The following is a 12,602-nucleotide window of genomic DNA, read 5'->3' on the forward strand; positions in this document are numbered from 1 at the left end:
GTATTTATTTTTGAAAGAGAGAGACAGAGCATGAGTGGGGGAGGGGCAGGGAGAGAGAGAGAGAGAGAGAGAGAGAGAGAGAGAGAGAGACATAGAATCTGAAGCAGGCTCCAAGGTCTGAGCTGTCAGCACAGAGCCCGACATGGGGCTCGAACTCACGGACCACGAGATCATGACCCAAGCCGAAGTCGTATGCTTAACCAACTGAGCCACCCAGGTGCCCCTATTCTTTTTTTTAGGTTTATTTATAATTTTGAGAGAGACAGAGACAGAGTGAGTAGGGGAGGGGCAGAGGGAGAGTGAGAGAACCCCAAGCAGGCTCTGTGCCACCAGCATAGAGTCTGATGTGGGACTTAAACCCATGAAGCTGTGAGATCATGACCTGAGCTGAAACCAAGAGTTGGACGCTTAACCCACTGAGCCTCCCAGGCGCCCCTTCTATTCTTTTAAAAACACAGTGAGCAAAGTTTCCTTCAGTATTGAGGTACACAATTTTCGTACAAAAAGAGAGACACCAGACAAAACTCCCATTCTAGACCAAACCAGCAATCCATTTTCTCCACTTTTGTACTCACTTAAACATTTCTGGAGGAAATAAATAAATAGAATTGGTATCAATTGGCAGCATTAAAACGTGGGGTCTTCAGTTAAGAAATGGGCAGAAGACATGAATAGACACTTTTCCAGAGAACAGACACATGAAAAGACGCTCAACATCACTCATCCCCAGGGAGGTACAAGTCAACACCACGATGAGATACCACCTGACACTGGGCAGAGTGGCTAAAATTAACAACACAAGAAACAACGGGTTTTGGTGAGGATCTGGAGAAAGGGGAACACTTTTGCACCGTAGGTGGGAATGCACTCTGCAACACAGTACGGGAGTTCCTCAAAAAATTGAAAATAGAACCAATCCACAACCCAGCAATTGCACGACTCGGTATTTATCCAAAGGATACAAAAATGCTGATTTGAAGGGGCACGTACTTGTAAAAGCATTATCAACAATAGCCAAATTACGGAAAGAGCCCAAATGTCCATCGACTGATGAATGGATAAAGAAGATGTGGTGTGTGTGTATATATATATATATATATATATATGAATATACATATATAGGAATATTACTCAGTGGTCAAAAAGAATGAAATTTTGCCATTTGCAACAACATGGATGGAACTAGAGTGTATTATGCGAAGCGAAATAAGTCAGTCAGAGAAAGACAAATACCATATGATTTTACCCATATGTAGACTTTGAGAAACAAAACAGTTGAACATAGGGGAAGGTAAGGAAACATAAAATAAGATAAAAGGAGAGAGGGAGGCGAATCATAACAGACTTGTAAATACAGAGAACAAACTGAGGGTTGCTGGAGGGGTGTTGGGTCGGGGGATGGGCAAAATGGGTGATGGGCATTCAGGAGGGCACTTGTTGGGATGAGCCCTGGGTGTTATATGTAAGGGATGAATCACTGAATTCTACTCTAGAAAGCAATGTTATACTATATGTTAACTAACTTGAATTTAAATAAAAAAAAGAAATCTTTCCATTTGCAATGATGTGGATAGAGCTAGAATGTATTATGCTAAGCAAAATAAGTCAATCAGAGAAAGACAAATACCATATGATTTCACTCATGTGCGGAATATAAGACACAAAACAGATGAACATATGGGAAAGAGGGGAAAAGAGGAAAGGAAACAAACCACAAGAGACTCTTAACAATAGAGAACAAACTAAGGGTTGACAGAGGGAGGTGGGTGGGGGATGGGCTAGATGGGAGATGGGCATTAAGTAGGGCACTTGTTGGATGAGCCCTGGGGGTTACACGTAAGTGATGAATCACTGAATTCCACTCCTGAAACTCATATTGCACATACAATATTGCATATTGTATGTTAACTAAAATTTAAATTAAAAAAAAAAAAAGAAAAAATATGCGGGATTTTCTTACTCAACTGAATAGTGCCTAACATTCTTTTAAAGACTACAGGGCACATGTCTAGATCTATTCTGTATATTCTACAAATCTTGTTTACTATTGAGAATAACATCAGTGTGCAAAAAAAGCAAATTCAAACCATGACTTTTTTCAGTCCAGAACTCATGCTTTTACTATTCTGTATCTCAAATACACCCCTTGGCTAAACTCTTTAAAAATTTGTTGTTGTTAACTGGGGATTCACTCCTTGGTTTCTTCACTTACATCTACTGCCCTTTCAGACTGTGATCCTTCCCAAATTTCTATTGAGTGCCACCTAATATTCAGCTGACTTTTTGTTAAGCTCAATGCAAAGCACTTCAAATACATTCCCTTCTGTAATCCTCACAGCCAACGGAAATAGATGCTATGACCAATATTTCACAGAAAAGAACACTGAGGTTTAAAGAGATTAAGTAGCTTGCTCGGGGTGGTAACGCTCAGAAGGAGAAGACCCGTGATTTCCTGCCACCCAGGCCTCGGTTCTAACTTCCTCCACTCAGAAATCTCTGTGCTTAAAGAGCTTAACGGGCTTGTTCATTCAGTGTCATCAGAGTGTTGGTTCATTCAACGCAGGGGTGATATCAACCACCCCATCTAACGAGACATCTGAAACGTATATTTCATCAAACATTAGAAACCTCAAGTTCTTATACGTTTGGGTTCATTCACGTATGGCAACTAGGGACTGAGAGCCATCATTTCTATTGCACAGTGACCCGGGTATCAGCAGACATCTATGGAATCAGGCTTTCTTTAATTCAAAGAAGTAGGAAAAGTTGCATTTACCAAACTTGCTTGAATCTATTCCATTCATTTATAAGGCTCTGCTTTCTGCAAGAATCAAGTTTAAATAGGATACTTCATAGGGAGTCCAATTGGCTAGCTTGCTGTGTTTATTTAGGTCGCGTGATAGATTGCACTTCACTTACCATGTAACTTACCAGAATGCTGACTCTCGAAGGCCCATCATTGTCATCAATGACTTAATGTATTGCCTTTCTTGTGTAACATTGACTGATACATAGTAAATGAAGGCAGAAAAAGAAATAATGCAGAAGAATATGAAAAAATCAGTCACAACTCCTGCTTGGGCAACAAAAGGTAGTATCTTCATATTTATGCCAGTAATTGACATCAGCTCTTCCATCACTGAGCGATTTGTCGTGATCTAAGGGAAGGTATCAGTGAACAAATTGTTATCATCGAGCTAATCATCACCTCGCACGTTGTCTCTCAGTTATAAGAAACGATGTGCATTCCACATTTAAATATCCATGCTCATTCGTGATCTGGCCCCTTGTAGTTCCTGGAACTCACTCTCCAAGTTTTGTCCTGACTCCTTAGAGCATGCCTATTTACCATCTTTAAGGGACACAATTCTACTCTTGCTCAAAGTCACCACTGAAATGTCACCTCTGTTAGTCATCTCCGCTGACATTTCTCATCAGAGTATCTCCCGCTTCGTTGTTTGCCTTGCACAGCATTTATAATTCCACCATTGATAGAACCTAATCTCTCATGACGACTCCATATCCATATTTCTATCCCCTCACTATCCAGCATCCCTGGAGAAAAGTGCCTGTATTGTCCTTATTTCCTGATCCTCAGGGCTTAGTGTCATGGCTTAAATACAGCAGTTGTTCAGTGCATTGTGCCAAATAAATTAAGTGGATAAATTCAATGATAAGATAGGACAACCCATTACAGCACCATGCATCAAAAGTTAACTTACAGCACGATTAGCCTTCTTTAACTTAATACTCACTTCAATGATAGCAGCATTAATGGCGGCCTGAAAAGCTACAAAGCCTTTCTCCCAGAACATTGAACCTTCACATGTGGTTTTTCCTTCCGTTACTTGACAGTGAGCTTTGGTGAAAGAAGAACACCACCATTTACAATGTCATTCTCTCAATTAACCAAGAATGTTTTGTTGAGTTTTGCTCTTCTGTTTGCTTGTGCTAAGAAAGCACTGATTTTTTTTTTTAATTTTTTTTTCCAACGTTTATTTTTGGGACAGAGAGAGACAGAGCATGAACGGGGGAGGGGCAGAGAGAGAGGGAGACACAGAATCGGAAGCAGGCTCCAGGCTCCGAGCCATCAGCCCAGAGCCCGACGCGGGGCTTGAACTCACGGACCGCGAGATCGTGACCTGGCTGAAGTCGGACGCTTAACCGACTGCGCCACCCAGGCGCCCCTGATTTTTTTTTTTTTTTAAAAACATTTGGTATTCACTGAACAAGAATCTCTCTTTCAGGTTATATCTAGCAGTAACATAGGAATAATAATAGCAAATATAATTTCTTAATAAAACATTATACCTAGAAACATAGGCTTTATTTAATAAGAATGAACCTTGGGGTGTCTCAGTGGCTCAGTCGGTTAAGCGTCCAACTAGGACTCAGGTCATGATCTCACAGTTCGTGGGTTTGAGCCCCGTGTCGGGCTCTGTGTTGACGTCTCAGAGCCTGGAGCCTGCTTGGGATTCTGTGACTTCCTCCTTCTCTGCCCCTCCCCCACTCATGCTCAGTCTCTCTCTTCTCTCACAAATAAATAAACGTTAAAAAATTTTTTTAAAAAGGATGAATCTTCGGGCGCCTCAGCAGCTCAGTCGGTGAAGCAGCCAACTCTTGATTTTGGATCAGGTCATGATCTCACGGTTTGTAGTTCGTACTGATAGTGTGGAGCCTGCTTAGTATTCTCTCTCTCTCTCTCTCTCTCTCTCTCCTTCTCTCTCTACCCTTCCCACACGATCTCTCTCAAAATAAATAAATAAACTTTAACAATAATAATGGGAAGAATGAATCTCATTTATGTTCAGAAATGAAAAGTACATGCTGGGGACAGAGTTCAGCTATCACATGCGACCTCTAGTGACTAATGATGTAATAGCAAAAAAAAAAAATTTCTAGCAGGAAAGTTACCTGAATGGTCTCTGTGTTCCTTCATCTTGGGGATTCTACTTCCCCAGAAAAATTTTAAATGGTATGAGAAGGTATCATTAAAGATGACTCTCACTGCATCTATTGAGTAGTTTAAATCCAATTCTTTCATGCTGTTCTCATCTGGCCACCCCGTGATTGTTCTTCCTGTCATATGAAAGAAAGAGTCTTATGAAAAAAGGAGATAGCTAATAAGTAAGAAGATTTCTATGTGGTCCAAAGACAGCATGCCATATTCAGTTATGCTTAAGTTATTTTAGGTGAAAATTCTTTATTCACTAAAGGCTGTGCTGGTCCTAAATAAGACAGTCGTACTGGGGGTGGGGGTCTAAAATCTAGATAAAATCGGAGGTATGTGGCAATCACTTTGATCGCAAATAGATCACGCTTTCCCTGCAAAAAACACTTTTAAAACAATGGCTTAAAACACAATGAATTTGGAACAGTAGCACCACCACTCCTACATACACAGATTTATCCAAAGTGGAAATACATGCTATAATTATAATATATAATTTCGTTTGACAATGGTGCCCCTGTGGCCAAACTTCCAAAGAGAGCGTAAAGTTGTTAAATTTGGAGAATGTTTTCTCAAGATAATTTGTTTATTCCAAAGATATAATGTAAATTAATGACTGCTACTGACCAAACCCAGGCCACTTAAACCACGCAATTTCCTGCAATCTGGCAGCTGCATCCAGAAGCTTATCAGACTCAGGTCCAATACTTTCGTCAAGACTATAAGTGGTGTGTATTCTTTCTTCAGAGTGTCATGATTTCATGATTTTTGGTTGATTTTATTGTTGCTGTTGTTGTTTTTTATCTGAGATATTAGCATCCATGGGCGCTCAGTGCCTAGATCCAATGGTTCAATGGCACTTTCAAAATGGTGATATCATATTCCCATCATGTTTTTTACTAGTGGAAAATGTTTATGGAACAGTGCTTTCCATCATCTGTTTGATTATCCAATAATACACTTCATATAGAATAAATGCTGGTATTTTCCCTTTATACACAGATTTTCATAGTAGGAACTGATTTTGAACCATCCTCCCAAAGCAACATTTTTTCCTTTTAATACGTTACGAAAGCCTGGATTTCATGTATACATTGGATGTGATTCAACTCATTGCATTTATTATTCCTGTTGGAGCTCAGAGTATGCCGGGTTTGACCAGGGGGAGTCTCTTCCAGTTGACTACTGAGCCTTTCTGACAGAACCTTTTCTTCCTCGTAGGCTTCTATCTGGGGTGACAATATTCTTCACCCTGTAAATATCCCGTCCAAGACCTCTGCATCTCCTTTCTGCCAGAGCTGGGACTCCTGGGCTACCAGGACACGGAGGTGAGAGAAAGACTATTCCATAAGTACTTATTTGGTATATCCCACTTTCCATATATAACGGCTTCGGAATATATATATTTTTTATGTATTTGAAGAGATTTAAAAACCGTGTGCTGTCCCACATTTCCAGAATCTTCTCACTAATATACATTTGAATAATACTGGACTGTCTCGTTTTGATACGGACTCTAATGAGGATAAAAGTTAATCCCAACATAAAGGGGTGTGTTTGGCAAAGACCTGCAGGAGAACATACCTTTCATGAATGGGGCCGAAGCCACTTTGTTCATGATCTCCTGGGTGGTTTTGGATTCGGGTGTGAACGCAATCACATAATTAGAATCGTTAAAACGATCTACACGTCCCAGATCCATTGCAGGCAATTGAGGAAAGTCATTAACTTGATGTAAATTGGAGGAAAGTCGGTATGGAAACAATACTAGAAGAAATGAGAAAAACCATTCCTACACAGCAACGAGAGAAAAATAAAGCAAATCAATAGCTGTTCAACCACAGATAAGTCATCCACGAACAACTTAAAACACTTAATTTTCTGTGTAGCTTGGACCAGTTTTCTCTCCCAGTTTCCAAGTGTTTCAATTTTCTTTTGTCTTTTACTCTGCATATTTTGAAATATGCGCATCCATGCATCAAGACAGAGTTATGGCATCAGGTCCCAATTATCACTGAGAATCTACATTTGATCACACTTTCATGTGAGTGTTAGAGGCTGGATTGCTTCATGAATGGCCTAATGGCTTATAGTCATGTTGAAACCCGAGCGTCAATGATAAAGAAGTGTCATATGTTATGAAATAGGTTACCAGCTTCCATCAACAGGAGGAAGGTCATATTTTTATCTGCTGCCACCCTGCATGTGGAAGAAGATAGTCCTAAAAAAACCGCTCATAAAAAGAACGTTAAAAACCTTTGCCTTTGTGACAACATTCCGAAATGGGAAACGCAGCAGAATGCATTTGCAGTCTGGCATTAAGAGCACACTTCACTATTTCCTTTCAATTCTAACCACATGGGCGTTAAAAGAGGTATATATCTTACTTACCATCTGATCTTATTAAAAAAAATTCCTTTTTTAAGTGTACCCATCCATTTTGAGAGAGACAGAGACAGCACGAGTCGGGGACGGGTAGAGAGAGAGGGAGACAGAATCCCAAGCAGGCTCCATGCTGCCCTCGCAGAGCCCAATGTAGGGTTTGAACTCCCGAAACCACAAGATCGTGACGTGCGCTGGAACCGGGAGTCGGATGCTTAACCGACTGAGCCACCCAGGCACCCCTGATCTTTTAGTATACGTGTTGTCTATACTTACACCAAATGCATCGGTCTAGATGGATCAATTGATAGACACAATGCTTATGTGAAACACAGTTAAAAGGTTGGAAGTAAAACACCTATATAAAGTAGAATCCAACTTTTATATTTATACTTATGTAATCTTTACTCCACGCAGGGATTTTTGTATGCTTTATTTACTGCCAATCTAAGCATTCAATACATACTTGTTGAAACAACACACACACACACACACACACACACAATGTTCATAAAATCAAATGTTAATAGATTAACCCTCGAACTATGGATATTTAATGGGTGATTTAATTTTTTTATTATGTTTTTCTCAATTTACTTAATTTTCTATACAAAGCCCATCTGATCGTTCTCACTGGAAGAAAATACTCTCTTAATAGAGCAAAAGTTCAAAATGCCACTTTCTTGTCCTGTTTCTTTATATACCCATCATTTCTTTCAAATTGATGCTGTCTGTGTCCAAAGTAGGCTTGTGTAGAAGTGCTATAAGGTATCCTTTGAAGTTGTTGGGTTTTTTAAATTTTGGATTATTTGTTGCATTAATTTTGGATTAAATTTACCTCTTTCTTTGACTTTGACCCTGAACTTTTATACCTATTCCTTCATGAGTTTCAGATGAGTTCAGATGTTAAGAAGTATGATGTCTGCAATGTACAGATGTGGCTTTATTTTTCAGGAAGCTTCTGAACATCAGTTATTTAAAGAATGCCTCCAGTAGGAAATCTACTAATAATATATTTAAAGGACTCTCAGTTAAAGGAATAGCGAAGTCCAGAATTTGAACAAAGAAATCCAGCCTGGGAGTTAAAAAGTGTATACATGTGTGTGTATATATATGAAACATTAAATAATGAAGATAGAGTGTGTACCACCCAGAAAACTCCCACAGTTTCCTCTTTGAAGCATGAGAAGACGCTGAAGCATACCAACAAGGTCTCTCTTTTCATCCTCCATTTTTTAAGAAAGTTCTTGCAGAGAAGGGCGCACGTTTGCTGACCCACGCTTATGTGCCTCTTGCTCATTCTGCCCTGTTTATTTTGAAATAAGAAAGTAAAGTAAGTGTGAAGGTCTGCTATAGGAAACGTTGTGCAATCAAACCAAAAAAAAAAAAAAAAAAAAAAAACATTGTAGCAGCTGTTCTCAACTGCAGGTATAGAAAAGGGAGCCAGAAAGCTAAAAGCATACAAGGGGAAGTTGAAGCTAACTAGCGTGTCAATTATTTTAATCCCCATGATAAACCTTTGACGTAGATCCTGTTAGTCTCCCCATATTAAAGATGAGGGAAATGAGGCACGCAGAGGCCAACACAGCGAATGATGGACAGCAGAATCAGAGCTTTATTCCGGAAAACCAACTTCTGGAGACCTCACTCTTTTTTTTTTTTTTTTTTAATTTTTTTTTTCAACGTTTTTATTTATTTTTGGGACAGAGAGAGACAGAGCATGAACGGGGGAGGGGCAGAGAGAGAGGGAGACACAGAATCGGAAAGAGGCTCCAGGCTCCGAGCCATCAGCCCAGAGCCTGATGCGGGGCTCGAACTCACGCACCGCGAGATCGTGACCTGGCTGAAGTCGGACGCTTAACCGACTGCGCCACCCAGGCGCCCCTGGAGACCTCACTCTTAACCAGTGTGCCATGCTGTTGTCAAAATTCATCTAGGGGGTCGCTTGGTGGCTCAGTCCATTAAGCGTCCGACTTTGGCTCAGGTCATGATCTCGCAGTTGGAGAGTTCAAGCCCTGCGTGGGGCTCTGTGCTGATGACTCAGAGCCTGGAGCCTGCTTCAGATTCTGTGTCTCCCCTCTCTCTACCTCTCCCCCGCTTGTGCTCTGTCTTTCTTTGTCTCTCTCAAAAATAAATAAACATTAAAAAAAATTTTTTTTTAAAGAAATTCGTCTAGGGATTGTGGGGATCAATTCTCCATTTAGTGCAAGATCAGAGATTCTACCAGCACCCAGACAGGTGGTGAGGAGCTCTAGGAGGGATCCACTCAGACTACTTATCCATGGGCTTTGCTCTGTGTAGTAATTATTAGGAACCCCCAAATGCTGGAACATAAGGAAAGATCGATTACTCTCAGAGTAATCTCTGCAAAAGGCAGAGAAAATATACGGGTTTTTAAAAAAAAGACAGCTTTATTACAATAAACAGAAGACAAGGTTTTAAATCTTCCATATAATGAACTATAGTTAAATTCAAGGAGAAAGGTAAGAAGAAATGAAAAGCCAATAATCCTACTTAAAATTCCCATCGAAGTCAGTAAAGAATATAAAATCTATGATACAGAGAAAAATTTTGTAATAGTCCCAAATTTTCAAAGAAAATTAAAACTCACTTAGAAACAATGAGAGAGATAAAACTACATGAAGTAGAAACAAACAAACAAACAAACAAACAAAGGACCCAAAGTAAAGTATTTGGTAAAGAGATACCCCAAAAGAAGAAAACACAGTTGCAAGAAGAATACATTGAAGAAAATAACATTGTGAAAAGTCCAATGGAAATGAATTTTTCAAGGTAGTGGAAAGATGCGTATTTCCCAAAAAAGCTCTCCAAGTACCAAATACAATGACAGAAAATATCAAAAAGTAATGATTTTTTAAAATTAAAGGATAGAGGGGAAAGTTGGAATCAAGTTGACAGCATAGAGGTGTGGTCATTCAGGAAGGAATGAGTCGACAATGTATAATGGAACAGAAACCAGCCTGATATCTTCCAAGTAGAAGTAAGAAAATGATTTGCCCTCTTTCCTTTGAAAAATCTACCCAGAGGGACAAAAATAAAGAACACGGATGAAATATTTATTTGCGATAAAACTAGAATGATTTAACCCCAAACCACAGATACTCCCCCACCAAATTATTAAATTTTGCTTCAAATTAAGAAATATACACAAAGGAGTACCACAATGTGCTTATGAATCAAAAATTAATTGACAAAGTGAACTGAATCTAAATTATTAAGAGATCCCTGAAACCCACACAGTATTCTTTCCCTTGAAATGACCCGTCGGGTGAAAAGCCATGGCAGAAGCATGGCAGCTGGTTTCACCTTGTGGGAAGTCAAGGAAGGCGACGAGAATGTGCACGAATACAGTATTGTTGTTTTCTTCAAGCCCACAGCCGGGATACAGAAGAATGTGGAACATCTTTACCCCAGTGGTAGAAACAACAATAACCCAAACAAAATGAAAAGCACAGTCCCATGGCATGAACAAAAACCAACAGACGCAAGAAGACTTTGATGAACTGAATTGTCAAGAAAAACAAGCCCATGATGGGTGCAAAGAGAGCCAACCTTGCGGCTTCTGGACCGGGGGGACAAGCCCCTCATCTGAGTGTGGGTGGGGAGACAAGGTGTGTCCATGGCAAAGGGTATTTGCAGAGATGAGGAGGAAAAAAATCAAACCTTAGATGATGTACGTGTGGGATGCAAAACGTAGAATCGAAAAGAGTCTAAAATGCGAAGAATAAAAATAGCCTAGGCAATTTTTCTTCACCCTACAGCCACATTGGATTTTCTCAGAAAAAAAAAAAAAGTAAAAGAGGTAAGAAAGGTCCTGAACAATAGAGAGAATCTTTGAAGTTCTGTGCTTTCTCGTGCTGTCTAGATTTCTGAGACCTTGTCAGAGTTGAACCCGGTGGTGTGAAAGTGCTCCTTGTTGGAAAAGTATGGACAGAAAGTTATAGTTATCGTGGTAAGGTCTGTTTGGTAAAGGGGTGTGTATGGTGTCATTACAGACAAAGTTGATTCTTGCAATGTGGTGGGACCCATTTTATTGCCAGTAGAAAAGAAGCACCTAAAATAATTTTCAGATTCATGATGTTCTCTTCCTTCCCCATGCGTACAAGTGGATAGGTGGGAGGTTGAAATAGGGATAAGGGGTGAGCAGACAATGGACACATGAATCAAATAAATTTGTAGTTGGAGTTCCTTGAGTTGGAAGCTCATTCTAATAGTATATTATCAGAGTCAACATAGACCTGACTATTTGTAGGCACCCATGTAGGCACTCTGCTGTTGTCAGTGGAAGTCCTCCATTGCCTCCTATTTATGGGCTCAACCTTGGCCTTGGGGGTAATCCGCACAGGGCTTAGGCTCACAGGGAGAGAGGACTAGCCTTCAGGCTTACACACAGGTCTACCAGTCAGCCAGATTGTTGGTTTCCAATACGTAGGCCAAGTCATCAGCGACTCTATAGAATTGTTTGCAGAGGACATCATATATATAGAACCTATATAACAACAATTCAGGACATATCTGCCCAACAGCCATTAAATGATCTCTTTCAAACCTAGCGAAGGCAGCAGATTCTAGATATAACACTCAGTCTGGTAGTGGTAGTATGATGTAACTATTTGTATGATCGTCTTAGTGGAGCCCAAGAATTACTAGTGTATCTACTGGAATGAGTTACATAATTGAATTGCAAGAGGTCTATCTCATTATTTTCCCATCAGGAAGAATGACAAAATTTCTCTGAGACTTGTAAAGCATGAATGCTCATGAATTATCTTACTTCATGAAGAAACCATGAAGCATAACCTTACTTAATAGAACCCAACATTCTAGGAGTGGGAGTTGGTCCAGGAAATGGTCCAAGGGTAGTGGCTTGAGCCTTGGCACAAAGCTTAGAGCACAAGGTCGATTGGCCAATAAGATCTGGGTTTTCGGGGTGGTCGTGTTCTCTTTTCCTTTGGCTCTATATTGAAAAGGGGTGGAAACCATAGAGTTGTATGGTCTCTTCCATCATATGAGTTAATGAGGTTGTTTCTGGCTACTAGATTCATGGCCTAATGCTGATCTTATCCATGGGGTGAGAGCAAAGCCACAAATATTCTGGTCCCTCCTGGTATTTAGGAGGTAACTCAAATGGGAAGATCACTTACTCAAGGCAGCCTTGGGAGGCATTGCCAGAGATAAAACCTAATCATTGTGTATTGTAAAGAGTATTGTGAATCTGCTCTTTCAGTCTGAAAGGCATGGAATAATT

General features: G+C 40.0%; 1 protein-coding gene across 1 annotated transcript in view; it reads right to left on the reverse strand.

Annotated features, from left to right (window-relative positions):
- The window catches only part of ABCA9 (ATP binding cassette subfamily A member 9), a 63,603-nt gene that overhangs the window by 49,203 nt on the left and 1,798 nt on the right, over nt 1–12,602 (reverse strand). The window contains exons 2-6 of the mRNA XM_043585108.1: nt 8,538–8,639; nt 6,536–6,743; nt 4,915–5,079; nt 3,756–3,859; nt 2,932–3,158 (exon numbers count right to left, since the gene is read on the reverse strand). Coding sequence (XP_043441043.1) covers nt 2,932–3,158; nt 3,756–3,859; nt 4,915–5,079; nt 6,536–6,743; nt 8,538–8,633 — 800 coding nt within the window. The 5' untranslated portion in view covers nt 8,634–8,639. The remainder of the gene's footprint in view (nt 1–2,931; nt 3,159–3,755; nt 3,860–4,914; nt 5,080–6,535; nt 6,744–8,537; nt 8,640–12,602) is intronic.

The sequence above is a fragment of the Prionailurus bengalensis genome, chromosome E1 (assembly GCF_016509475.1).
Source record: "Prionailurus bengalensis isolate Pbe53 chromosome E1, Fcat_Pben_1.1_paternal_pri, whole genome shotgun sequence".
NCBI classification, from domain to species: domain Eukaryota; kingdom Metazoa; phylum Chordata; class Mammalia; order Carnivora; family Felidae; genus Prionailurus; species Prionailurus bengalensis.